This window comes from Arachis stenosperma, chromosome 3, assembly GCF_014773155.1.
Source record: "Arachis stenosperma cultivar V10309 chromosome 3, arast.V10309.gnm1.PFL2, whole genome shotgun sequence".
In the NCBI taxonomy this organism is placed as follows: domain Eukaryota; kingdom Viridiplantae; phylum Streptophyta; class Magnoliopsida; order Fabales; family Fabaceae; genus Arachis; species Arachis stenosperma.
Genome location: NC_080379.1, coordinates 51,182,710 through 51,204,615, shown reverse-complemented (window position 1 = coordinate 51,204,615; position 21,906 = coordinate 51,182,710). Strand labels below are relative to the sequence as shown.

The 21,906-nt window shown below is 32.9% G+C and overlaps 1 protein-coding gene across 1 annotated transcript; it reads right to left on the bottom strand.

The window, feature by feature from the left end:
• Positions 1-2,075: 2,075 nt before the first annotated feature.
• Positions 2,076-4,498, bottom strand: LOC130966091 (transcription factor MYB1-like). Its single transcript, XM_057890852.1, has 4 exons — positions 4,366-4,498; positions 3,780-3,909; positions 2,420-2,829; positions 2,076-2,344 (listed from the first exon to the last, which is right to left on the bottom strand). The coding sequence occupies exons 1-4, from the start codon at positions 4,496-4,498 to the stop codon at positions 2,076-2,078; spliced, it is 942 nt and encodes a 313-aa protein (XP_057746835.1).
• Positions 4,499-21,906: the final 17,408 nt, after the last annotated feature.

The window sequence follows — 21,906 nt, the reverse complement described above, 5'->3', positions numbered from 1 at the left end:
ATATAACTCTTCATGACTCTATGTATCTTTTAATTTCATTGTTTTTCTTTTTGATATTTTCAATTGCAATTTTTAATTCAAACAATTATAGTTTAGGTATTAATCTAATATTTTATTTTTTTGTGACTTTATATATTTTATTTTATTCTCAATTTATTCATCTTTATTATTTATTTTTTATCTTTTATTCTATTATATGTACCTATGTTGTATATAAAATTTTAAAATGAACTGATTAATTTACTAATTTAGAATATATTTTTTATTTTTAAAAATAATAATAAAAAATATTTTAATTACAATATATAATTAAACAGATGCATAAAATCTTTTATCTAACATTATATTAAAATTACATTAAAAAAATATATAACAAATTTAATTATTTAAAAAAAAGAAAGAAAAAAAATTGTAAATTATGTTTCTATTATTTTATATAAACATATTTTTCATATAAAGATTTAATTTTTTTAGTATTTATATATAATTCTAATTTAAAATTATAAATACTAATGTATTATTAGGCGTTAATGTGCCAGTTAATTCAGTCTTTTATTATTAAATGTCTATAAAAAATTAGTTAGGATAATAAGTTATCTATAATTTAATTAAAATATTTTAATTTCAAGTTTTAGAAATAAAAAATATTTTGTTATAAATTATATATAATGAATAGTATTTTAAGAATAAAAGTGTTTACTAACTCTTTTTAATTTTTATATCTCCATATAATTAATAATATTTAACAAAATTTATTTAGTATATATATTTTTGCCCCCACTCCTAAAATTTTCTAGGTCCGTCACTGGGTGCATAGTTCAGTTTTAGTATTTTGGATATTTTTGCTTTAAAAATACTTGTTAATCAAACCCATACAAATATTCAAAAGCTGTTAATGGCATGAAATTACATACAATGCAATAGCAATAACAAAATATTTAGAATATATATAATTTGAAAGTTAGAAATTCTACAAAATATGTTGTTTATCATAAAATCATTTATTAAAAAAAAATTAAATTGATAGATAGAGAAACATATAAACAATTATGCTTAATACACTTCATATATATACATTAATCTTTTTTTTTTGTTTACATTAATTATATATATATTTTATTTATTTTATACTAAAACTTTTCCTTTACGAAAATAACAAACACTCTTATGCCACGTCATAAACCTATTATCTGAAAAATTGATATGAAAGCTTATATCTAATATTGTTTGAACAGAGGAAACTATCATATTTTATATCAACATCCACTTTACCATTCTAACATTCTTACATTTTGGGATGGTAAATTTTATGATGGATTTGTTGTGGTGTTTAAATTGTCTAATTTTTTATTTTTTAAAATAAAAAATAAAATATATAAAATAAAAAATAAATTATTTAAATTTTATTAAATATTATTTATTTATTTTTTTAATAATATAAATATAATGTAATAGACACCATAATATTTATTTTTTAAAATAATTTTTTTTATTTTAAATTTATTCAACTTCTACTTTTTAATAAAATTGTTTGACTATATATATTTTTGCGATAATATTAAAAATACAAAAAAAACAGTCCAAATCTATCATATTTAATATTTATTAATTATTACAATAATTAATAAATATTAAATAAAATAAATTATGGCTGTTTTTGACAAAATTTTTTTGGTTATCAATTATTTTTGTATTTTTGTTGACACTTAAAAGTTGTTCATGCATCCATTTTAGTAATTTAGTCTAATAAATTTATGAACCACTGAATAAAGTCCAAAAGTCAAAGGATACATTAAACGTCATATATTTAAATAATATTATTATTTTATATTTTATCAAAGACTTAAACTTTACTTAGTACATAGTACCTATAATTATAATAGATACGGTGACTATTATACAATTTTAACGATATTTAAAAAATATTATTAAAAATATTTAACCACCATAACCATGTAATAATAGACAACATGGATCTACTTGAAAATATTCAAAAATAACATTACCCGAAGCATAACAGGCTAGAAGAACACGATAATGGACTAGTTTGTTAGCAGCTATGAGCACTCTGATCTTCACAGAAACTGTATGTTTTCTACAATATTATTTGTTTCGTCAGGGAAGTTGCTTGGTACGGTGGCTTCCTTTAGAACTTCATCAGAAGAATCCAGCTGCATCTGCTCCGGCGGTGAGAATCCAAACAGATCCTCGCAGTTACTGTTACTGTTGTTGTAACCGAAATCGCATATATCCTCGAAATCCGAGTTCAGAAGAGAATGCAAGCAAATATCGCCAACGTCAAAATCCAAGAGCAATTCTGTTGTCGAGATCTCTTTGTATTCTTCTGAATTGGTACCCATCTCCATCATCATCATCACCATGGTGTTGTTGTTGTCACCGTTGCTCGGAAGCAACAAGCCCGGCGGTGGCAGCAAAACATGATCGGCGGCGGTTTCATCGAGTTCGTGGCTATTGTCATTATTATTATTATTATTACTAGAAGTCTTGTTCTGCTGCAGTGAAGTTGTTGTTGTTGATGAATGATCCAAGAATAATGACTTAGAGCACTTAGAAGCTTTTGTACGGACGAGAAGAGAATGTGAATCGTTTAACGGTGACAGAGAGGGAGTGGTTGTGGAGACCACTTTATTGGTTGTAGGAGGCATTGTTGTTGGTTTCTGAATGTTGTTATTTGTTTCATTGGGTTGCTGAGAAGATGCACTGCTTATTGTTTGAAGATCTCTAACTCTTTTGCCTAAATTTGTGTTCCAATAATTCTTGATCTCATTGTCTGTTCTTCCTGGAAGCCTCCCGGCTATAAGTGACCATCTACCAACAAAAACAATAAAGCAATCACAAAGTTGCTAATTAATATGTCCAACAAAAATCCTGTCGTAAAAATCCAGACACTAAATTAATCACTCTATATTTGTGGGAGAAATGATATAGAAGCATTAAAATTTATTATTTTTAATCATCAGCTAATATTAATATTTAATTGTATATACTAAAAATATATTATTAAATTATTAAATTAAAAAATTTAAATTAATGTTTAAAAATAATAATCCAAAATAATAAATTCAACTAATAATCTAATATTTTTTTTATATTTGTATATAAATACATATATTAAATTTAATTTATTTTTTATATATATTTTATATTTTAACATATATTTTACATTATTAATTAATTTTTAATATATATCTAATATAATTGTATTTTCCAATATTTTTATTACTTGACTCATTTTAAAATAACTATTGTGTGCTACACTACCTAATTTGGCTCATATAAAAAAATTTTTTATTAGAAAGAAATAAAAATTAAAATTTTCAGTACTTTTATAATATTTATAATTACTGAAATTTTTTTTAAGATGAGTAATTTCTTAAAAAATATTCATGTTGTCCTTCTTTTTACTTAGTAGAATAAGATTTTATTATTGTTTATTATTTTTATTATAGATTATTTTAACAAATTTCATATTTAACAAAAAAAGAGAAAAAAATTTAACAGTAAAAGTTTCTCAAAAAAAATATTAACTTTTTGATGTATCGAATATAGTATAAATTTTAATATTTTTTTTTAAAATGCCTTTTAAGATATTATTAATTTTGAGCAAAGCAAAGATTATTTAATTTAAGACAGAAGAAAAATAATGGAAGGCGCGCCATTGTAATTTGTAAAGAAAGATAATAGACAGTAGAGAGAGGAACATTTTAAGAGAGAAGAATGGAAGAAGTGAAGAGAGCAAGAAGAAACGTATATATTACCTGTTTCCAAGTAGCTTGTGAAGTCTTATGATAAGTTCTTCTTCATCTTCTGATATGTTTCCTCTTTTAATATCTGGCCTCAGATAATTTAACCATCGAAGCCTGCAACTTTTCCCACAACGTTTCAACCCTACACAGCCACACATTTCATCACACGAAGCATCTATGAATTCGATTGTTATTAATTAATTATGTATTTAATTTTTTTAGTTAATAAAATAAAAAATATATATTTAATTATTAAAAAACTATTAATACTAAAATAATATTTATTATAAAAATATATACCCGTAGCAGAATTATTCGTAAAAAAATAACCCTTAACTTCTCTTTTCCGTCATTTTTTTCTTTGAAAAAATAAAAGATCCCGATGAAACTGCCGTTGTCAGAGTTCTATTATTAGAAAATAGAAATTTGATTGGCCAGATCTAATTTACCACAAATTTAATTTGTTTCTAAAACCTTTAATTAAAGGACTAAAGCACTTAGTACTTTCATACATTATTTCCACGTTGGATGGAAAAACCATGATATAACATGAAAATGAGATGAGATCTTATAATGCACACTAATATAATTAATGAACCTGCTCTTTGAGGAAGGTTCCTCCATTTTCCTTGGCCATGGAGACTGATATAATCTCTGAGGATTTTGTCTTCTTGAGCTGTCCAGGCACCGCGGTTCAAACCCTCCTTTGAGCAACAAGGGCTTCTTCCCATTATTATTATTATTGTATGTCTTTGATGATCTCTCACAAATACACAAAAAAGTTGTGTTGTGTAACCTGTGAGTAATAAGAGATCACTATCTAACATGTGAAGCCAGTGTGAGGGTTCTTATAGCTACTTACTATTACTGCATACTTCTGTGATCCATGAAGACTGGTAGTGGTGCCAATAATGGCGTACGATGATGCTATGCTGCTTAATAAATTTTCTTTGGTTTCTATTTGATGTGGTCCACCCCTCAATTACTCACGTTTTAAAATTGAGTTTCCAAGTGTTTTGCATAATCATTTTGTTTTATCTGTCGTCTCTATGTAAGTAACCCTGAATTTTTTATGATAATTTTCAGAGCAATATTGCATGTGTATAATAGCAAAATATAAAAGTAGAAAATACCTGTAATTAAATTTTATTAAAATTATAATTAGATTTTTATAATTTAAAAATTTTTAATTGAATCTTTACACACTTATTTTAAATTTGTACATAAATAATCCTTATGGAAGTCTAATTCCATGCTTTTAAAATATGACCATTTCTTTAGCAAATTTAAAAAAATAAAATAAAAGAGAAAAGAAGATAGAGATGTTTAAAAGATATTTTTAAAATTTATCTTTCATTGATTTACATAATTTTTGTACATGTTATAATATGGGTAAAACCAATTCTTTTTTAGAAAACACATGACTCTCCAACTTCTAAAGAAATTTGAGAAATTTATAATTTTATAATAAAAAGCTAGTTGATAAACTAATTCTTAGATTAATATCATAAAATTTTTTAATCTATCTTATTTTGAACAGATTGTTAGAATTTGGTTGAATTAGTCCCACATTTCTTAGGATAGCAAATGGAGTGGGTGGCCTAGGCCATAAATATGAGGCTAAGTTCTTCATATTTTTTGCACCAGTCAGAAATACTTAAAGCTTGTATCTAACTTTTCTTTTCCTCTATACCTTTTGATTAGAGAGTGTTGTGAGGTGTAGTTAAATATTTGCTTTGAGAGTGTGGGTGTACTGGGGTGCCGGTGTTAGAGAGAAAGAAGTCAATGTGTTGTAACAATTTTCACATAGTGATATTCTCTGGTTGTCATTTGGCAACGACCGTGGTTTTTTCTCCAGTAATTGGAGTTTCCACATTGAATTCTTGTGTTCTGATTGTGTCTATTTTATTTCTATGTTAAAGGTATTTTCTCAAGGGAGAATGGTGTATTATTCCCAACAAGTGGTATCAGAGCTTCGGTTCGGTGGAATTTATTCTTAGTATGCTCTGTGATTGCAGCCTAGTCTGACCTTCCACATCAGAAAAGAATTTTGTCCTGTAGCTTGAAGTTGATCTTTGGTTGCTGTTGTTGTTGCTGGAAGGCAGTGTGACACTGTGAGAGTGCAGTTTGAAAAGGTTATGGCTAAGGAAAGACCTGGTATTTAAGTGTGTCAATTGTGACCCACATCTCTTTCTTGGGGACCCTTCCTAGTGCACGGTCTACAGTTGAGTTATACTATTCCAGTATACGGTTGCAACAATGTTAGGATACAAGTGCTGTGAAGCTTGAAATAGAGAAATTTGATGGAAGAATCAATTTTGGCTTGTGGCAAATACAAGTCAAGGATGTGTTAATACAATCAGGTTTGCACAAGGCGTTGAAGGAGAATATCTCTGGTATGAAAGATGATGTTCTCTAGAAGACAAGAAGTATCCTCATGGTATTACCGCACTGCCATGGATAAGGATAAGTTGTGGCAATCGGGTCCACAATTGCACACGGGCATTGGTTGGCGTTGAGATGCAAGGTGTGTGGCGGAGTTATGTCGATAGCTGAAGAACTTCCAGGAAAAGCCAATTTGGAAGTTGCACCATGAATTTTCAGCAAGGTTTCGATCTGTACCAAGGAAAAATGCTTGAAGCGGTCTGATTCCAAGTGAGTATACTTTCATGGTGGAGTATGATAGTTCTCTGAACTATGATTGTCGGTATAGATAATGGCAGCAAAGAATTGTCGGTGTTGATTATGGAAGCTGAAGATGTGTGACTATTTCAATCAAGGTGGAGATTGTTAGAATTTGGTTGAATTAGTCCCACATTGCTTAGGATAGCAAATGGAGTGGGTGGCCTAGGCTATAAATATGAGGCTAAGTTCTCCATATTTTTTGCACCAGTCGGAAACACTTAAATCTTGTATCTGACTTTTCTTTTCCTCTATACCTTTTGATCAGAGAGTGTTGTGAGGTGTAGTTAAATATTTGCTTTGAGAGTGTGGGTGTACTGGGGTGCCGGTGTTAGAGAGAAAGAAGTCTATGTGTTGTAACAATTTTCACATAGTGATATTCTCTGGTTGTCATTTGACAACGGTCGTGGTTTTTTCTCCGATAATTGGAGTTTCCACGTTAAATTCTTGTGTTGTGATTGTGTCTATTTTATTTCTCTGTAAAAGGTATTTTCTCAAGGGAGAATGGTGTATTATTCCCAACAAGTGGTATCAGAGCTTCGGTTCGGTGGGATTTATTCTTAGTATGCTCTGTGATTGCAGCCTAGTCTGACCTTCCACATCAGAAAAGAATTTTGTCCTGTAGCTTGAGGTTGATCTTTGGTTGCTGTTGTTGTTGCCGGAAGGCAGTGTGACACTGTGAGAGTGTAGTTTGAAAAGGTTATGGCTAAGGAAAGACCTGGTATTTAAGTGTGTCAATTGTGACCCACATCTCTTTCTTGGGGACCCTTCCTAGTGCACGGTCTACAGTTGAGTTATACTATTCCAGTATACGGTTGCAACAATGTTAGGATACAAGTGCTGTGAAGCTTGAAATAGAAAAATTTGATGGAAGAATCAATTTTGGCTTGTGGCAAATACAAGTCAAGGATGTGTTAATACAATCAGGTTTGCACAAGGCGTTGAAGGAGAAGATCTCTGGTATGAAAGATGATGTTCTCTAGAAGACAAGAAGTATCCTCATGGTATTACCGCACTGCCATGGATAAGGATAAGTTGTGGCAATCGGGTCCACAATTGCACACGGGCATTGGTTGGCGTTGAGATGCAAGGTGTGTGGCGGAGTTATGTCGATGGCTGAAGAACTTCCAGGAAAAGCCAATTTGGAAGTTGCAGCATGAATTTTCAGCAAGGTTTCGATTTGTACCAAGGCAAAATGCTTGGAGTGGTCTAATTCTAAGTGAGTATACTTTCATGGTGGAGTATGATAGTTCTCTGAACTATGATTGTCGGTATAGATAATGGCAGCAAAGAATTGTCGGTGTTGACTATGGAAGCTGAAGATGTGTGACTATTTCAATCAAGGTGGAGATTGTTAGAATTTGGTTGAATTAGTCCCACATTGCTTAGGATAGCAAATGGAGTGGGTGGCCTAGGCTATAAATATGAGGCTAAGTTCTCCATATTTTTTGCACCAGTCGGAAACACTTAAATCTTGTATCTGACTTTTCTTTTCCTCTATACCTTTTGATCAGAGAGTGTTGTGAGGTGTAGTTAAATATTTGCTTTGAGAGTGTGGGTGTACTGGGGTGCCGGTGTTAGAGAGAAAGAAGTCTATGTGTTGTAACAATTTTCACATAGTGATATTCTCTGGTTGTCATTTGACAACGGTCGTGGTTTTTTCTCCGATAATTGGAGTTTCCACGTTAAATTCTTGTGTTGTGATTGTGTCTATTTTATTTCTCTGTAAAAGGTATTTTCTCAAGGGAGAATGGTGTATTATTCCCAACAAGTGGTATCAGAGCTTCGGTTCGGTGGGATTTATTCTTAGTATGCTCTGTGATTGCAGCCTAGTCTGACCTTCCACATCAGAAAAGAATTTTGTCCTGTAGCTTGAGGTTGATCTTTGGTTGCTGTTGTTGTTGCCGGAAGGCAGTGTGACACTGTGAGAGTGTAGTTTGAAAAGGTTATGGCTAAGGAAAGACCTGGTATTTAAGTGTGTCAATTGTGACCCACATCTCTTTCTTGGGGACCCTTCCTAGTGCACGGTCTACAGTTGAGTTATACTATTCCAGTATACGGTTGCAACAATGTTAGGATACAAGTGCTGTGAAGCTTGAAATAGAAAAATTTGATGGAAGAATCAATTTTGGCTTGTGGCAAATACAAGTCAAGGATGTGTTAATACAATCAGGTTTGCACAAGGCGTTGAAGGAGAAGATCTCTGGTATGAAAGATGATGTTCTCTAGAAGACAAGAAGTATCCTCATGGTATTATCGCACTGCCATGGATAAGGATAAGTTGTGGCAATCGGGTCCACAATTGCACACGGGCATTGGTTGGCGTTGAGATGCAAGGTGTGTGGCGGAGTTATGTCGATGGCTGAAGAACTTCCAGGAAAAGCCAATTTGGAAGTTGCAGCATGAATTTTCAGCAAGGTTTCGATTTGTACCAAGGCAAAATGCTTGGAGTGGTCTAATTCTAAGTGAGTATACTTTCATGGTGGAGTATGATAGTTCTCTGAACTATGATTGTCGGTATAGATAATGGCAGCAAAGAATTGTCGGTGTTGACTATGGAAGCTGAAGATGTGTGACTATTTCAATCAAGGTGGAGATTGTTAGAATTTGGTTGAATTAGTCCCACATTGCTTAGGATAGCAAATGGAGTGGGGGGCCTAGGCTATAAATATGAGGCTAAGTTCTCCATATTTTTTGCACCAGTCGGAAACACTTAAATCTTGTATCTGACTTTTCTTTTCCTCTATACCTTTTGATCAGAGAGTGTTGTGAGGTATAGTTAAATATTTGCTTTGAGAGTGTGGGTGTACTGGGGTGCCGGTGTTAGAGAGAAAGAAGTCTATGTGTTGTAACAATTTTCACATAGTGATATTCTCTGGTTGTCATTTGACAACGGTCGTGGTTTTTTCTCCGATAATTGGAGTTTCCACGTTAAATTCTTGTGTTGTGATTGTGTCTATTTTATTTCTCTGTAAAAGGTATTTTCTCAAGGGAGAATGTTGTATTATTCCAACACTAATTTTATGGTGGCAATTTTAGTCATTATAACAATTTTTATAATAATAATTATTGACTCTACACTTAAAATCTATCTCATTATCTGCTGTCATTCTTGAGATCTGCAATTTAATTTTTCAATAGAAAGCATATAAATAAAAATAAAGCACCTACTTAAAATTTAAAATGAAATCTCTTTTATGGCTGCACATGAATTCTGGTTTTTAGGAAAATCGTTAATTAGATCAAGTAAATTATTAATTTTTAAAATTATTGAGAAGAGGAATTATTAGAAGCAAGTCGGATATTTTGTGAAGAATAACATTCACGAAAGCTTGTTCACTAGCAATAAATTTCCTTCATTGTGTTGTAACTCAAAATGATTACTTGAATTTATCCAATTGTTAAACTGCAAATCAAATATGGAATAAAATATATTATAAGAGTATCGTATAAAGGAATAAGTAATGTGAAACGATAAAAAATTCATAGCTTATGAATATGAACTCTTTACCATGAAGGAAGAAAAAACGATAGAAGATATATTTGAATAATTCAAAATCTTTTTGGAAAAAAAAATCTAAAATAAAGATACAGCACAAAATTTTGAGAAGTCTCACGCTGCCATAGAAATCAAAGGTCAACACTTCTTAATATATGATGAGGTAGCACTTCTTAATATATCACAAAGTGAAGATAAAAAGAGGAAAAGCATTCTTCACCATCAAAAGAAAGCAATGATGAAGATGATAGTGAAAAAAAAGAAGAATTTGTCTTTTTACTAAAAGATACAACAAGTTCATTGAGAAGAAACAAATGAATGACAATACAAGGTTCAAGGAAAAAGAACCAAAATGGAAAATGCATCTTTTAAAGAGTAGCATCTTGTATTTCCATATTGTTCTCTTTCCCTTACACACTTGAGTTACGTTATTCGGAGTTCCATTATTCATAATGGAAAGCTAAGTATCCTCTGAAATTTCAAGAGGATCTCTCCTTCTAGTTTTCTTCACATTCTCAGTCCCTAACATCAAAGAAACTCACTTCCAATACTTCATCAATAATCTTGTCACCTAGCTTCCTCTTCATTTTAGAGTTTTACAAAATTCTGGCCAACCCCGAAATTGTGTCCATACGAGAAAACTAGAGGAATCATCTTCCTCCAATTCATTCTTATCTACCCAACGGTTCCCATGAAGAGCGTATTCCTTACAAAGCCACAAAAAACCACATTGCATTCTCTGCACACCGTACCGATCAATTCTTCCCTACGTATCGCACGTTAAGATTGAACACATGGTATTATTACTAGCTAGTTCAATTCATATTGCATGCTTTAAGGGGATTTGTATGCAGCATTAACAGTTGCGTTTAGAAAGGAGCCTGACACTGAAAAATTGAGATTGTGAGATAATATTGAGAGAAAATATTAAATTAAATTTTTGTATTATTTTTATTATAAAATATACAAGATTGAGTTATGTCTTAGTATATTAATTTAAGATAAATATAAAAATTGAAATAAATAAAATAATAAAATTGAGTTATATCTTGACATAAAATGTATTTGGTTTTAAAAAAAAAATATTATTAAAATTTTAATTTTTATTCTAAAAAATTTTAGTCTCTTGTGTTCATATTTTTTAAAAATATTAAAAAAATTAAAATTTTTTATCACGAAATTAAAACTGAGTTTTGAAATTAAAATTTTAGATTTAATCTCTAACTACCAAATAAACACTGTTCTTTAATCTCAATTTCAATACCCCTAAACAAACACCGCCTAAAGGTTTGTGGCCTTGACTGCGATTGGTGGTCTCTGTTAAGTAGCTTTCAGAAAAGGAATTTTGTTTTTCAAATTAAATTGCAAAGAAATCCTCCGGCGAACATAATCTTCTTCATGAGTGGGAATAATGTGCCTTAGTTATTTTGTGGTCATTTGCCACAGGGAGAGCGAGCCCCTTCTCGTAGCTATATATATCGCCATGCCATCCCCATTAACCTTTGTTTGTTTGTAATGGGTGAGTGGGTAGGTTCTGGAAGGAGTGATTTATTGTTTATTCCTATGAGGTTCATGTAGGTTATGTGTGTATGAGGGTGTGATTTTTTGATATGAGTGGGTGATATTGTAGGTGCTATATGTGTTGACTGCGGTTCTTGATTATAATTCGGATTTAAATATTGATATCACGTGTGACAATATCATTTCTCTATTAAGTTCTTTCAGTGATACACTAATCCTACTATACTAAACTACTCTTAGAGGCTTTGAATTTAGACCTTAGTTATTCAATAAATTTAAAATTAATTTAATAATAATGAAATTTCTTATAAATAAAGTTTATTTATATAAAATTTCGAATTGAACCATTAAAATAATATTATATGATTAATATGAATCAATTTTAAGTTATTAACTTTGTTTTGAAATTAACTTTATGTATATAATTCAGTTTAATTTATATTTTCAAAACAAGAACGGTCTAATCTAAACTGTGTAAATTTGTATTTTACTTAGATCTATAGGGAAAAAGTAGAACTTAAAGAAAGTAATTTTTATTTTTTGGATAAAATTTTGTTTTAATTCTTAAGATTTGAGGTGAATTTTATTTTGGTCTCTACTATTTTAATCGTTTTATTTTTATCTCAAAATATTTAAAATAGTATTATTCTATTGTCAAATTCATCACTAACAATTAACAAAATTGATATATTATTAATAATTCTTTTATTAATGCTACTTTTTCCTAACTTTTCTCTCCTATTTTCACCTTTTCAATAAGTTTAAATTTCATTCTCTTATTCTCTTTTTCTTTCTCTTCAAACTCTTCTTAAAAAATTAATAGTGTAAAAGAGAGAAGAAGAAGGAAGTAAGAGAATGTGATCGATATATTTAAACTTGTTGAAATGGTAAATATAAAAGAAGGAGGTTGAGTAAATGCAACTTTAACAAAAGTATTATTAATAGTATATTAATTTTATTAATTGTTAGTGAGAGATTTGACTATGGGATAATATTAATATCATTTTAAACGTTTTAGAATTAAAATAGGACGATTAAAACCTTAAAGACCAAAATAAAATTCTCTACAAACGTTAAAGGTCAAAACAGTACTTTACCTTTATTTTTTCTTTTCTCTTTTGTTAAAATGCCTTTTAAATTGTCACGGTTTGATGTTCGTTCTGACAATTGAGACAAGAAGAAAATGTGTAGGGCTTATATAAATATCCTTTTCATAATATCCAACACTACTCTTTTCATGTTGTTGTCCTTATTGTGCTATAATTGTTCAAAAATATTTAAGTCCTCATATTACTAATTTGTCTATAGTTAACATGTTACTTTTCTTTTATGATTTTCTTATCCTTAAACCTTTTGGTTTAACAACTCGTGATCATTTTTTGTTTAAAATGGGTATAAATGGACAGAAAATTCCAGGCATGGCTTGAGCTGGACCAAAATAATGAAATCTAATTATTATTATTTTCAAAATTTAGAACTATCTTTCACCATAGACGTTTGGTTGTTCTCCATTTGAGGATGCATGACACCGATGGCTTAGAAGAAGTGTTTGACCAATGCCATTAGACATTATGTATTGGTTCATTTTTAGTATTCTATTCCAGTAGTTGGATTTTTCAGTATATATATATATATATATATATATATATATATATATGACATTCTAGTGTGTCTATAATATGATGGCTATATTTTTAAAAAATATTGTTAAAATTAAAGTAATATTTTTTATTATTTAATAATATTTTGTGAAAAGATATTGCTAAAAATATTATTATCAAAATGTAAAAAAATATAACTTTAATTTTAATAATATTTGCAAAACCACCATAGTAATCATAAACATAGCCACTATAGCCATCTTAAGCATAGCTACACACCGTAAGCATAGCTATACACACACACGTTACGGCTATATAGTGATTATAGTGTCGCCTTAATTTAAAAAATAAAAAAAATTATCAAAATGTAAAACATGTGTCTTTAATTTTAATAACATACACATGTTACGACACCTATGTTATGGTGGCTATAGTAATTATAGTGCCACTTTAATATTAAAAATAGGTTAAATTATACGGTTGGTTTCTATATTTTTAGTGAAATTGTAAATTGGTCCTTACACTTTAAAAGTTTGTAATTGGATCTCTAAAAAGAATTAAAATTTGCAATTTAGTCTCCGCCGGTCAAAAAATGTTGATTTAACAGAATATTCTCAGAATATGCTGAGAATATTCTGTTAAAATAGAGAATATGTTGAGAATATTCTATTAAATCAAACATTTTTTGAACGACCGGAACTAAATTTCAAATTTTAATTATCTTTAGGAACTCAATTATAAACTTTTAAAGTGTAGGGACCAATTTACAATTTCACTGAAAGTGTAAGAAGTGACTGTATAATTTAACTTAAAAAATAAAAAAATTATTATCAAAATGTAAAAAAATGTGCCTTTAATTTTAAAAACACTTATATATTCACTATAAATTAAGGTTGCCAAAACCGAATCGGTTATTGAACCGATCAAGCGACTGGTTCAATGGTTTAATGGTTCAACCGGAGTCGAACCTAATTAAACCGGTTTAATTAAATATATACTAAAATGATATAAAAATTCAATACATAGTTTTAAATATACCAAATTTTCCTTGCTTCACCTAGCCCTGTTCCTTCAAAGACTTCCTTTTTTCTAATTTAGTTGGCTAAGCTACATGCAAAACTAAAGTTTCCTGTTTTATTTTGATTAAAGCTTCAAAACCAAATCAATAGATACTATGAAAAAAATAAAACTGCATATCTAACTGAAACAAAGTTCTCACGTTTCTACAGCCTTTTCAATATTCTTGATCATGAAACCTTTAACTTCAGAGACTTTTTTCTGAACCGTAGCAAGCTTGCTTATCTCCTTAGGGTGATCAATGCAATATTGCATATGCTCCTTCAATTTCAGCCTGCACCATTCAAACAAAACAACGCAATTTACACAAATTCAAACAAATCAACCTCCATAATCAATTAGTTTCAATTTTCAAAACAGTACAAAAAACAAAATTACCCAAACTCAGAAAATAACAAACATATATTAAAAAAATTTATCACTAAACAAAATCAAAATGCATAAAAATAACATAATCTTCTACAACAAATAACAACATTAACATATATTTTTATTGTATGAAACGAATTTAATGCGAAAAATCATTTTGTGATTGCATCTTCCAAATCAGAAAATCAGAAACTAACAAAATTAACTGTAAGAACCGCGTCTAATTAACCGTTTAATTAAGTAATTAATATTGCTCAAAATAGGATCCAAAATTTAGAATGTGAATTGGAGGATTTAAATATGATTTTTGGACTCAGTAGATTTTTCTGAGTCGGAAAACATAATTTCTGTAAAAAAACCGAGCAAAATTGCGAACTGGCAGGTAAACCGGCCGAACCAGTTTAAGTCTGTCTGGTACTGTGCGAGAATAATTAAAAACAGTAAAAAACCTTAGAAAAATAATTAAAGGTGGAAACCGAGCATTAATTTTAAAGGTTTGGCCCAAAGTTAGGCCAAACGAGTTAAAAATGCTAATGGGTTGGACCGGGCCTAAGTGGCCCAAGCCCAACATATAAAACCTTCATTAATGAGCCATCAGCTCGTTCACCATACTCAAACACAACACAACCCAGCTGAGAAGAGAAGAGAGTGAGGGTTCCATTGTTAGTATTCATGTTGAACTTTCCAAGCTCATAACTTAAGCTACGGAGCTCCGATCGCCGTTCCGTTTGCGGCCACGCGATCACCGTGGAGAGCTCTACAAAACCCACCCAAGAAATTGGTAAGGAAGTCACGAAATCCCTTTCAGTTCTTCATTTAAAAGATTTGAAATTTTAGGGTTTTGTATTGAGTGAAATTTTGTGATTTTGGGTGTTTAGGTACACTCTAGCACTTGATTACTATTGGAGTTTACTTCCAAAACTGTTGGGCAAGGTAAGAGTATCTTGAACCCCTGTGAAGTTTGAGTAAGATGAACCCTAGGTTGATTTGGTTATGAATTATGTGTATTTATAGCTTGAAGTTGTGATTATTGGCTTTTGCTTGGAACTTGGAGTTGAATTTGTGGCTAGGTTGTGGTTTGAAGCTTGATTTGCACTCAATTTGGGTTTTTGTGCATACTAGGAATCGGCCAAGGTATGGTTTCGGTTTTCTCTATGTAATATATAATATTTCTGGACACTTAGGCTAGTGACCATAGGATAGGTTTGGATTGAATTGATTGTTGGACTTGATGACGCATGATGATGGTGTTAACTTGATAATGTGTGATGATGTTAATGCTTGTGATGGTTTGATATGTTGAAATGATAATTTTGATGATGCATGATAGATGAAGCTTGTGAGTGGAAAAATTGGTATAAGTGTGTAACATTGAATGTTGATATGCAAAATATGAAATTGTGGGGTGATAGAGGTGGAATTGATGGATATAGGATTAGAATGGTTGAAATATGATGGAAAGGTTAAGTATAATGCTTGTTAATGTTGTATGATGATATAGAAGAGGCTTGATTTGGTTTTGGTTATGAATCCTTAGGAATGGAGAATTTGTAAACTTTGGTAAAAATGAATTTTTGGGCAAACTTTGACGGATCATAACTTGAGCCTCAAAGCCAAAGATTGCATGAAAATTATTTTAAATTAAAGATGGCTTTAAGAGCTTTAAATTGATATAAAGTTTTGTAGGAAATATATTTTTGTAGAGGAAGTTATGTTCATTCAAAGTTTGGTGTCAAAATTTGAATTCTGTGAATGCTGCAGAATTTGTGATTTCTAGTTTGTGTGCGAATGCACGCCTTGTGGATTTTTGAAACTGTGCGTACGCACTGTGCGCACGCACACACGGGGATGTGGCTACTGTTGGGAGCGCTAGCACGCTCTGTGTGCACACACAACCAACGAAGTTTTGCAAGTTGTGTGCACGCACAGCCTTGTGAGCACGCACACGTTGGAAGGTGCATTCTGCTGAGGGCATTTGCACGCCTTGTGCGAGCGAACAGAATTGGAAAATTTTACTCCTGTGCGTACGCACACCTCTATGCGTACGCACACATCTTGAAAATCCTCCTGGGGGTGCGTACGCACACCCTTGTGCGTACGCACACTGCCCTGTTTTTCAATAAAAATCTTATTTTTAACTGTTTCACCTTCCCGGCAAGCTTGTAAAGTTCTGTGACTCCTATCTAAGACTTTTTGGTTTGTTTTTTGATGTTAAAACATAGTAAAGGTCTTGGGTGGAATTATTTCAGTATTTCTGGTAAAAGTTAGAGAACATAGGCTTAGGTTTCTGGTGTACTGAGGAGGGGTTTGGTTGAGTGAGAAGGAAGAATAGTATATTGGTGGTTACTGATAATGAATTGAGAAAGTGATGAACTAATGAGTTTTGAATGAAATGTGAAAGTGGTGAGTGATGATTTACGTCATTTACCCCATTCTCTTATTTAAAAAGACCATAGAATTGGTGAAATCTCATTCAAATATGCAATTATATGAGCTATATGATTAATTTATGAACTTTGCTTTGAAATGAGTTTTGGCTGAAATTTCAAGTGAAAAAGAACAAAAAGGGGATGAAACAGGGAACACAAGTGGCACTACGTTCTTGCAAGGTGAAAATAATGAGAGGAAGAAACAAAGAAGGAAGAAGTGCAGGAGAACGCTACGTTCATTGGATGAACACTACGTTCACAAGTGACGCGCACGCGTACAAGGCACTTATGCGCAGGATGACACTTTTGGAGATCCACGCGTACGCATGCATGGCGTGCATGCATGGAAGGAGTATCAGCGTTCACCAACAATGAACGCTACGTTCACTTTGAATGAGTGCCTGCGATACTTTCAGAATTGGAATTTGAATTTGGTCACCAACGTGCACACCTGCATGACGCGCACGCGTCGATGTGAAGATAGTGGTGATTGGCGCAAATGCGTACATGAGACTGAAGCACAGAAATGACATTTTACCATCTACGCGCACGCGCAATAGACGCACACGCGTGAGGAGCGTTCATAGCGCGAACGTAGCGTTCAGTTAATGAACGCTGCAAGGGATGTGCAAGCGTATAGCACGCGTACGCGTGGGTGCCCGAACGTTCCGTTCTCCAAACGAACGCTATGTTCTCCTGGAAGCACACTGTTCAGCCAAAATGGGTCATACTGATTGCAAATGAGAAAGGCCCACTTTTAGATCATGCAAGTACACTTGAAGACTCACATAACACTTGTATAAATAGGTGGTTACTTGAATTGAGAAGGGACTTTTGAACTTTTACACACTTTTAGCTTCTAGAGATTTTGGAGTTTTTATTTTGTACTTAGCTTTATTTTCCAGTTTTGAACTTCGATTCTGTACTGAGCTATGAGTAGCTAACTTCCCTCTCATTGGGGGAGGGAGCTCTATTGTACTTGATGGATTAATTGATAGTGAATTTCTTCTTCTCTTCATCTTCTCTTTGATTTGCTAGAAGGAATTTCGTTTTTCATTCTTAGTGTTTAGTCGTCTTGGAAAAGAGGCTAAATACGAATTGGGTTTTATGTGAACCTTGGAAGAGGGATCATAAAACCATGCTTGAAATTCCCTCTCACATTGAGTAGATCTGGGTTTTTGGGATTGGGTACAGTGACATGAAATCTGCCCAATTAAATGGATCTATGATGATGTGGTAAAATCAGGGACCAAGCCTATCTCTCTTCATGAGCAATTAGATCAAGGAATTGGCTGATTATCAAGATTTGAGAGATTGAATCACCAAGAAATTGGGGTTCTATCAATCATGATTGCCAAGAGGTCAATGAGTTGCATGATTGAAGATGACATGATCTGATTTTAATCTAGAGAGAATAGTATCTCCCAACTCCAATGAATTTTCCCTATTCTTATCTTACCCATTCTTTACTGCTTACTTTAATTTCTGTTATCATCCTACACCCCATTTACAATTCAGTCATTTATGTTTCTGCATTTTAGTTTCTTGCTCTTTACGTTTCTGCACTTTATAGCTTTCTTTTATTTTTAAGTCAATTATCGTTCTGCTTTTAGAATTCTGTACTCACAATCACTCTTGATTAGCTTGACTAGTTAATCCATTAATTAAAGTTGCTCAAATCTACCAATCTCTGTGGATTTGACCCCACTCTTAGTGGGTTATTACTTAACGATATTTTGGTGCACTTGCCAAAGAACGAATTCATTTATTAGTGAATGAATTTCGGTAATCAAGTTTTATGGCACCGTTTGATGATCGGATATTTTATACACTTTTTGGGGGTAATTTCATGTAGTTTTTAGTATGTTCTAGTTTGTCTTTAGTATATTTTTATTAGTTTTTAGACAAAATTCATATTTCTTGACTTTACTATGAGTTTGTGTATTTTTCTGTGATTTCAGGTATTTTCTTGCTGAAATTGAGGGATCTGAGCAAAAATTTGATTCAGGCTGAAAAAGAACTGCTGATGCGGTTGGATTCTGACCTCCCTGCACTCGGAATGGATTTATTGGAGCTACGTGAGTCCAATTGGTGCGCTCTTAATTGCGTTGGAAAGTAGACATCCAGGGCTTTCCAGCAATATATAATATTCCATATTTTTCTCGAAGATAAATGATGTAAACTGGCGTTTAACACTAGTTCCATGTTCCATTCTGGCGTTAAACGCCAGAAACAGGTTACAAGTTGGAGTTAAACTCCCAAAACAGGTTACAATCTGGCGTTTAACTCCAGAAACAGCCCAGACACGTGAAAAGCTCTAGTCTCAGCCCTAGCACACACCAAGTGGGCCCCAGAAGTGGATTTCTGCACTATCTATCTCAGTTTACTCATTTTTTGTAAACCTAGGTTGCTAGTTTAGTATTTAAACAACTTTTAGAGATTTATTTTGTACCTCATGATATTTTAGATCTGAACTTCGTATTTCTGATGGCGTGAGTCTCTAAATCCCATTATTGGGGGCGAGGAGCTCTGCTGTGTCTCGATAATTAATGCAATTACTTCTATTTTCCATTCAAACACGCTTGTTTCTATCTAAGATATTTATTCGTACTTAACCATGATGAATGTGATGATCTATGACACTCATCACCATTCTTAACCTATGAACGCATGCCTGGCAACCACATTCGTTCTACATTAGATTGAATGAGTATCTCTTGGATTCCTTAATCAGAGTCTTCGTGGTATAAGCTAGAATCCATTGGCAGCATTCTTGAGAATCTGGAAAGTCTAAACCTTGTTTGTAGTATTCCGAGTAGGATTCAATGATTGAATGATTGTGATGAGCTTCAAACTCACAAGGGTTGGGCATAGTGACAGACGCAAAATGATCAATGGATCCTATTCCAGCATGAGTGAGAACCGACAGATGATTAGTCGTGCGGTGATAGCGCACCTGGACCATTTTCACTGAGAAGACGAATGGTAGCCATTGACAATGGTGATCCACCAACACACAGCTTGCCATAGGAGGAACCTTGCGTACGTGAAGAAGAAGTCAGGGGGAAAGTAGAGATTTAGAAGACAAAGCATATCCAAAACTCCAACATATTCTCCATTACTACATAACAAGTATTATTTAATCCATGCTTTTTATTTACTACCAATCAAAACTGAGAATTATTATTATCCTGACTAAGAGTTACAAGATAACCATAGCTTGCTTCAAGCCAACAATCTCCGTGGGATTCGACCCTTACTCACGTAAGGTATTACTTGGACGACCCAGTGCACTTGCTGGTTAGTTGTGCGAAGTTGTGAAAAAGAGTGATATTACAATTGTGCGTACCAAGTTGTTGGCACCATTGAGATCACAATTTCGTGCACCAAGTTTATCAAAAACTTGGTGCACGAAATTGTAAATCACACTTTTCACAACTCGTACCACTAACCAGCAAGTGCACTGGGTCGTCCAAGTAATACCTTACGTGAGTAAGGGTCGATCCCACAGAGATTGTTGGTATGAAGCAAGCTATGGTCATCTTGTAAATCTCAGTCAAGCGGATTCTAATGGTTATGATGGTTTTCGAATATAAAAATAAATAAAGCATAAAATAGAGATAAAGATACTTATGTAATTCATTGGTGGGAATTTCAGATAAGCGTATAAAGATACTGTATTCCTTCTGAATCTCTGCTTTTCTACTGCTTTCATCCAATCATTCTTACTCCTTTTCATGGTTGCAGAGGTAGATCCTTGAGCTTTAATCACAAGGTAGTCCCCATTCAATTGAAGGACTAGCTCTTCTCTGTCAACATCAATCACAGCTCCTGCTATGGCTAGGAAGGGTCTTCCAAGGATGATGCATTCATCCTCATCCTTCTCAGTGTCTAGGATTATGAAATCAGCAGGGATCTAAAGGCCTTTAACCTTCACTAACACGTCCTCTACCAATCCATAAGCTTGTTTTATTGACTTGTCTGCCATCTCTAATGAGATTCTTACAGCTTGTACCTCAAAGATCCCCAATTTCTCCATTGCAGAGAGTGGCATAAGATTTATGCCTGACTCCAGGTCATACAGAGCCTTCTCAAAGGTCATGGTGCCTATGGTACATGGTATTAAGAATTTACCAGGATCTTGTTTCTTTTGAGGTAAAGTTTGCTGAACCCATGTAGTTAGTTCACTAATGAGCAAGGGAGGTTCATCTTCCCAAGTCTCATTACCTAACAACTTGGCATTCAGCTACATGATGGCTCCTAGATATTAAGCAACTTGCTCTTCAGTTACATCTTCATCCTCTTCAGAGGAAGAATAGTTCTCAGAGCTCATTAATGGCAGAAGGAAGTTTAATGGAGTCTCTATGGTCTCTATATGAGCCTCAGATTCCTTTAGGTCCTTGATGAGCGGATATTTTGTACGCTTTTTGGGGGTAATTTCATGTAGATTTTAGCATGTTTCAGTTAGTTTTTAGTAAAATAATATTAGTTTTTAGGCAAAAATCATATTTCTGGACTTTACTATGAGTTTGTGTGTTTTTCTGTGATTTCAGGTATTTTCTGGCTGAAATTGAGGGAGCGGAGCAAAAATCTGACTTAGGCTGAAAAAGGACTGCTGATGCTGTTGGATCCTGACCTCCCTGCACTCGAAATGGATTTTCTGGAGCTACAGGAGTCCAATTGGCGCGCTCTCAACGGCGTTGGAAAGTAGACATCCAGGGCTTTCCAGCAATATATAATAGTCCATACTTTGCGCGAAGATTGACGACGTAACTTGGCGTTGAAAGCCAAGTACACGCTGCTGTCTGGAGTTAAACGCCAGAAAAACGTCATGATCCGGAGTTGAACGCCCAAAACACGTCAAAACTTGGAGTTTGACGCCAAGAAAGGCCTCCACACGTGGAAAGCATTAGTCTCAGCCCCAGCACACACCAAGTGGGCCCCAGAAGTGGATTTCTGCA

Bases quoted from the DNA above. Each gene is read 5' to 3' on its own strand.
- LOC130966091 (XM_057890852.1), bottom strand. From the start codon at position 4,498: ATGGGAAGAAGCCCTTGTTGCTCAAAGGAGGGTTTGAACCGCGGTGCC. The intron at 2,830-3,779 runs GTAATATATACG...TTTTGTTGGTAG, and splicing joins CACAAGCTACTTGGAAACAG to ATGGTCACTTATAGCCGGGA. The intron at 2,345-2,419 runs GCTTGTTGCTTC...GTACCAATTCAG, and splicing joins TGTTTTGCTGCCACCGCCGG to AAGAATACAAAGAGATCTCG.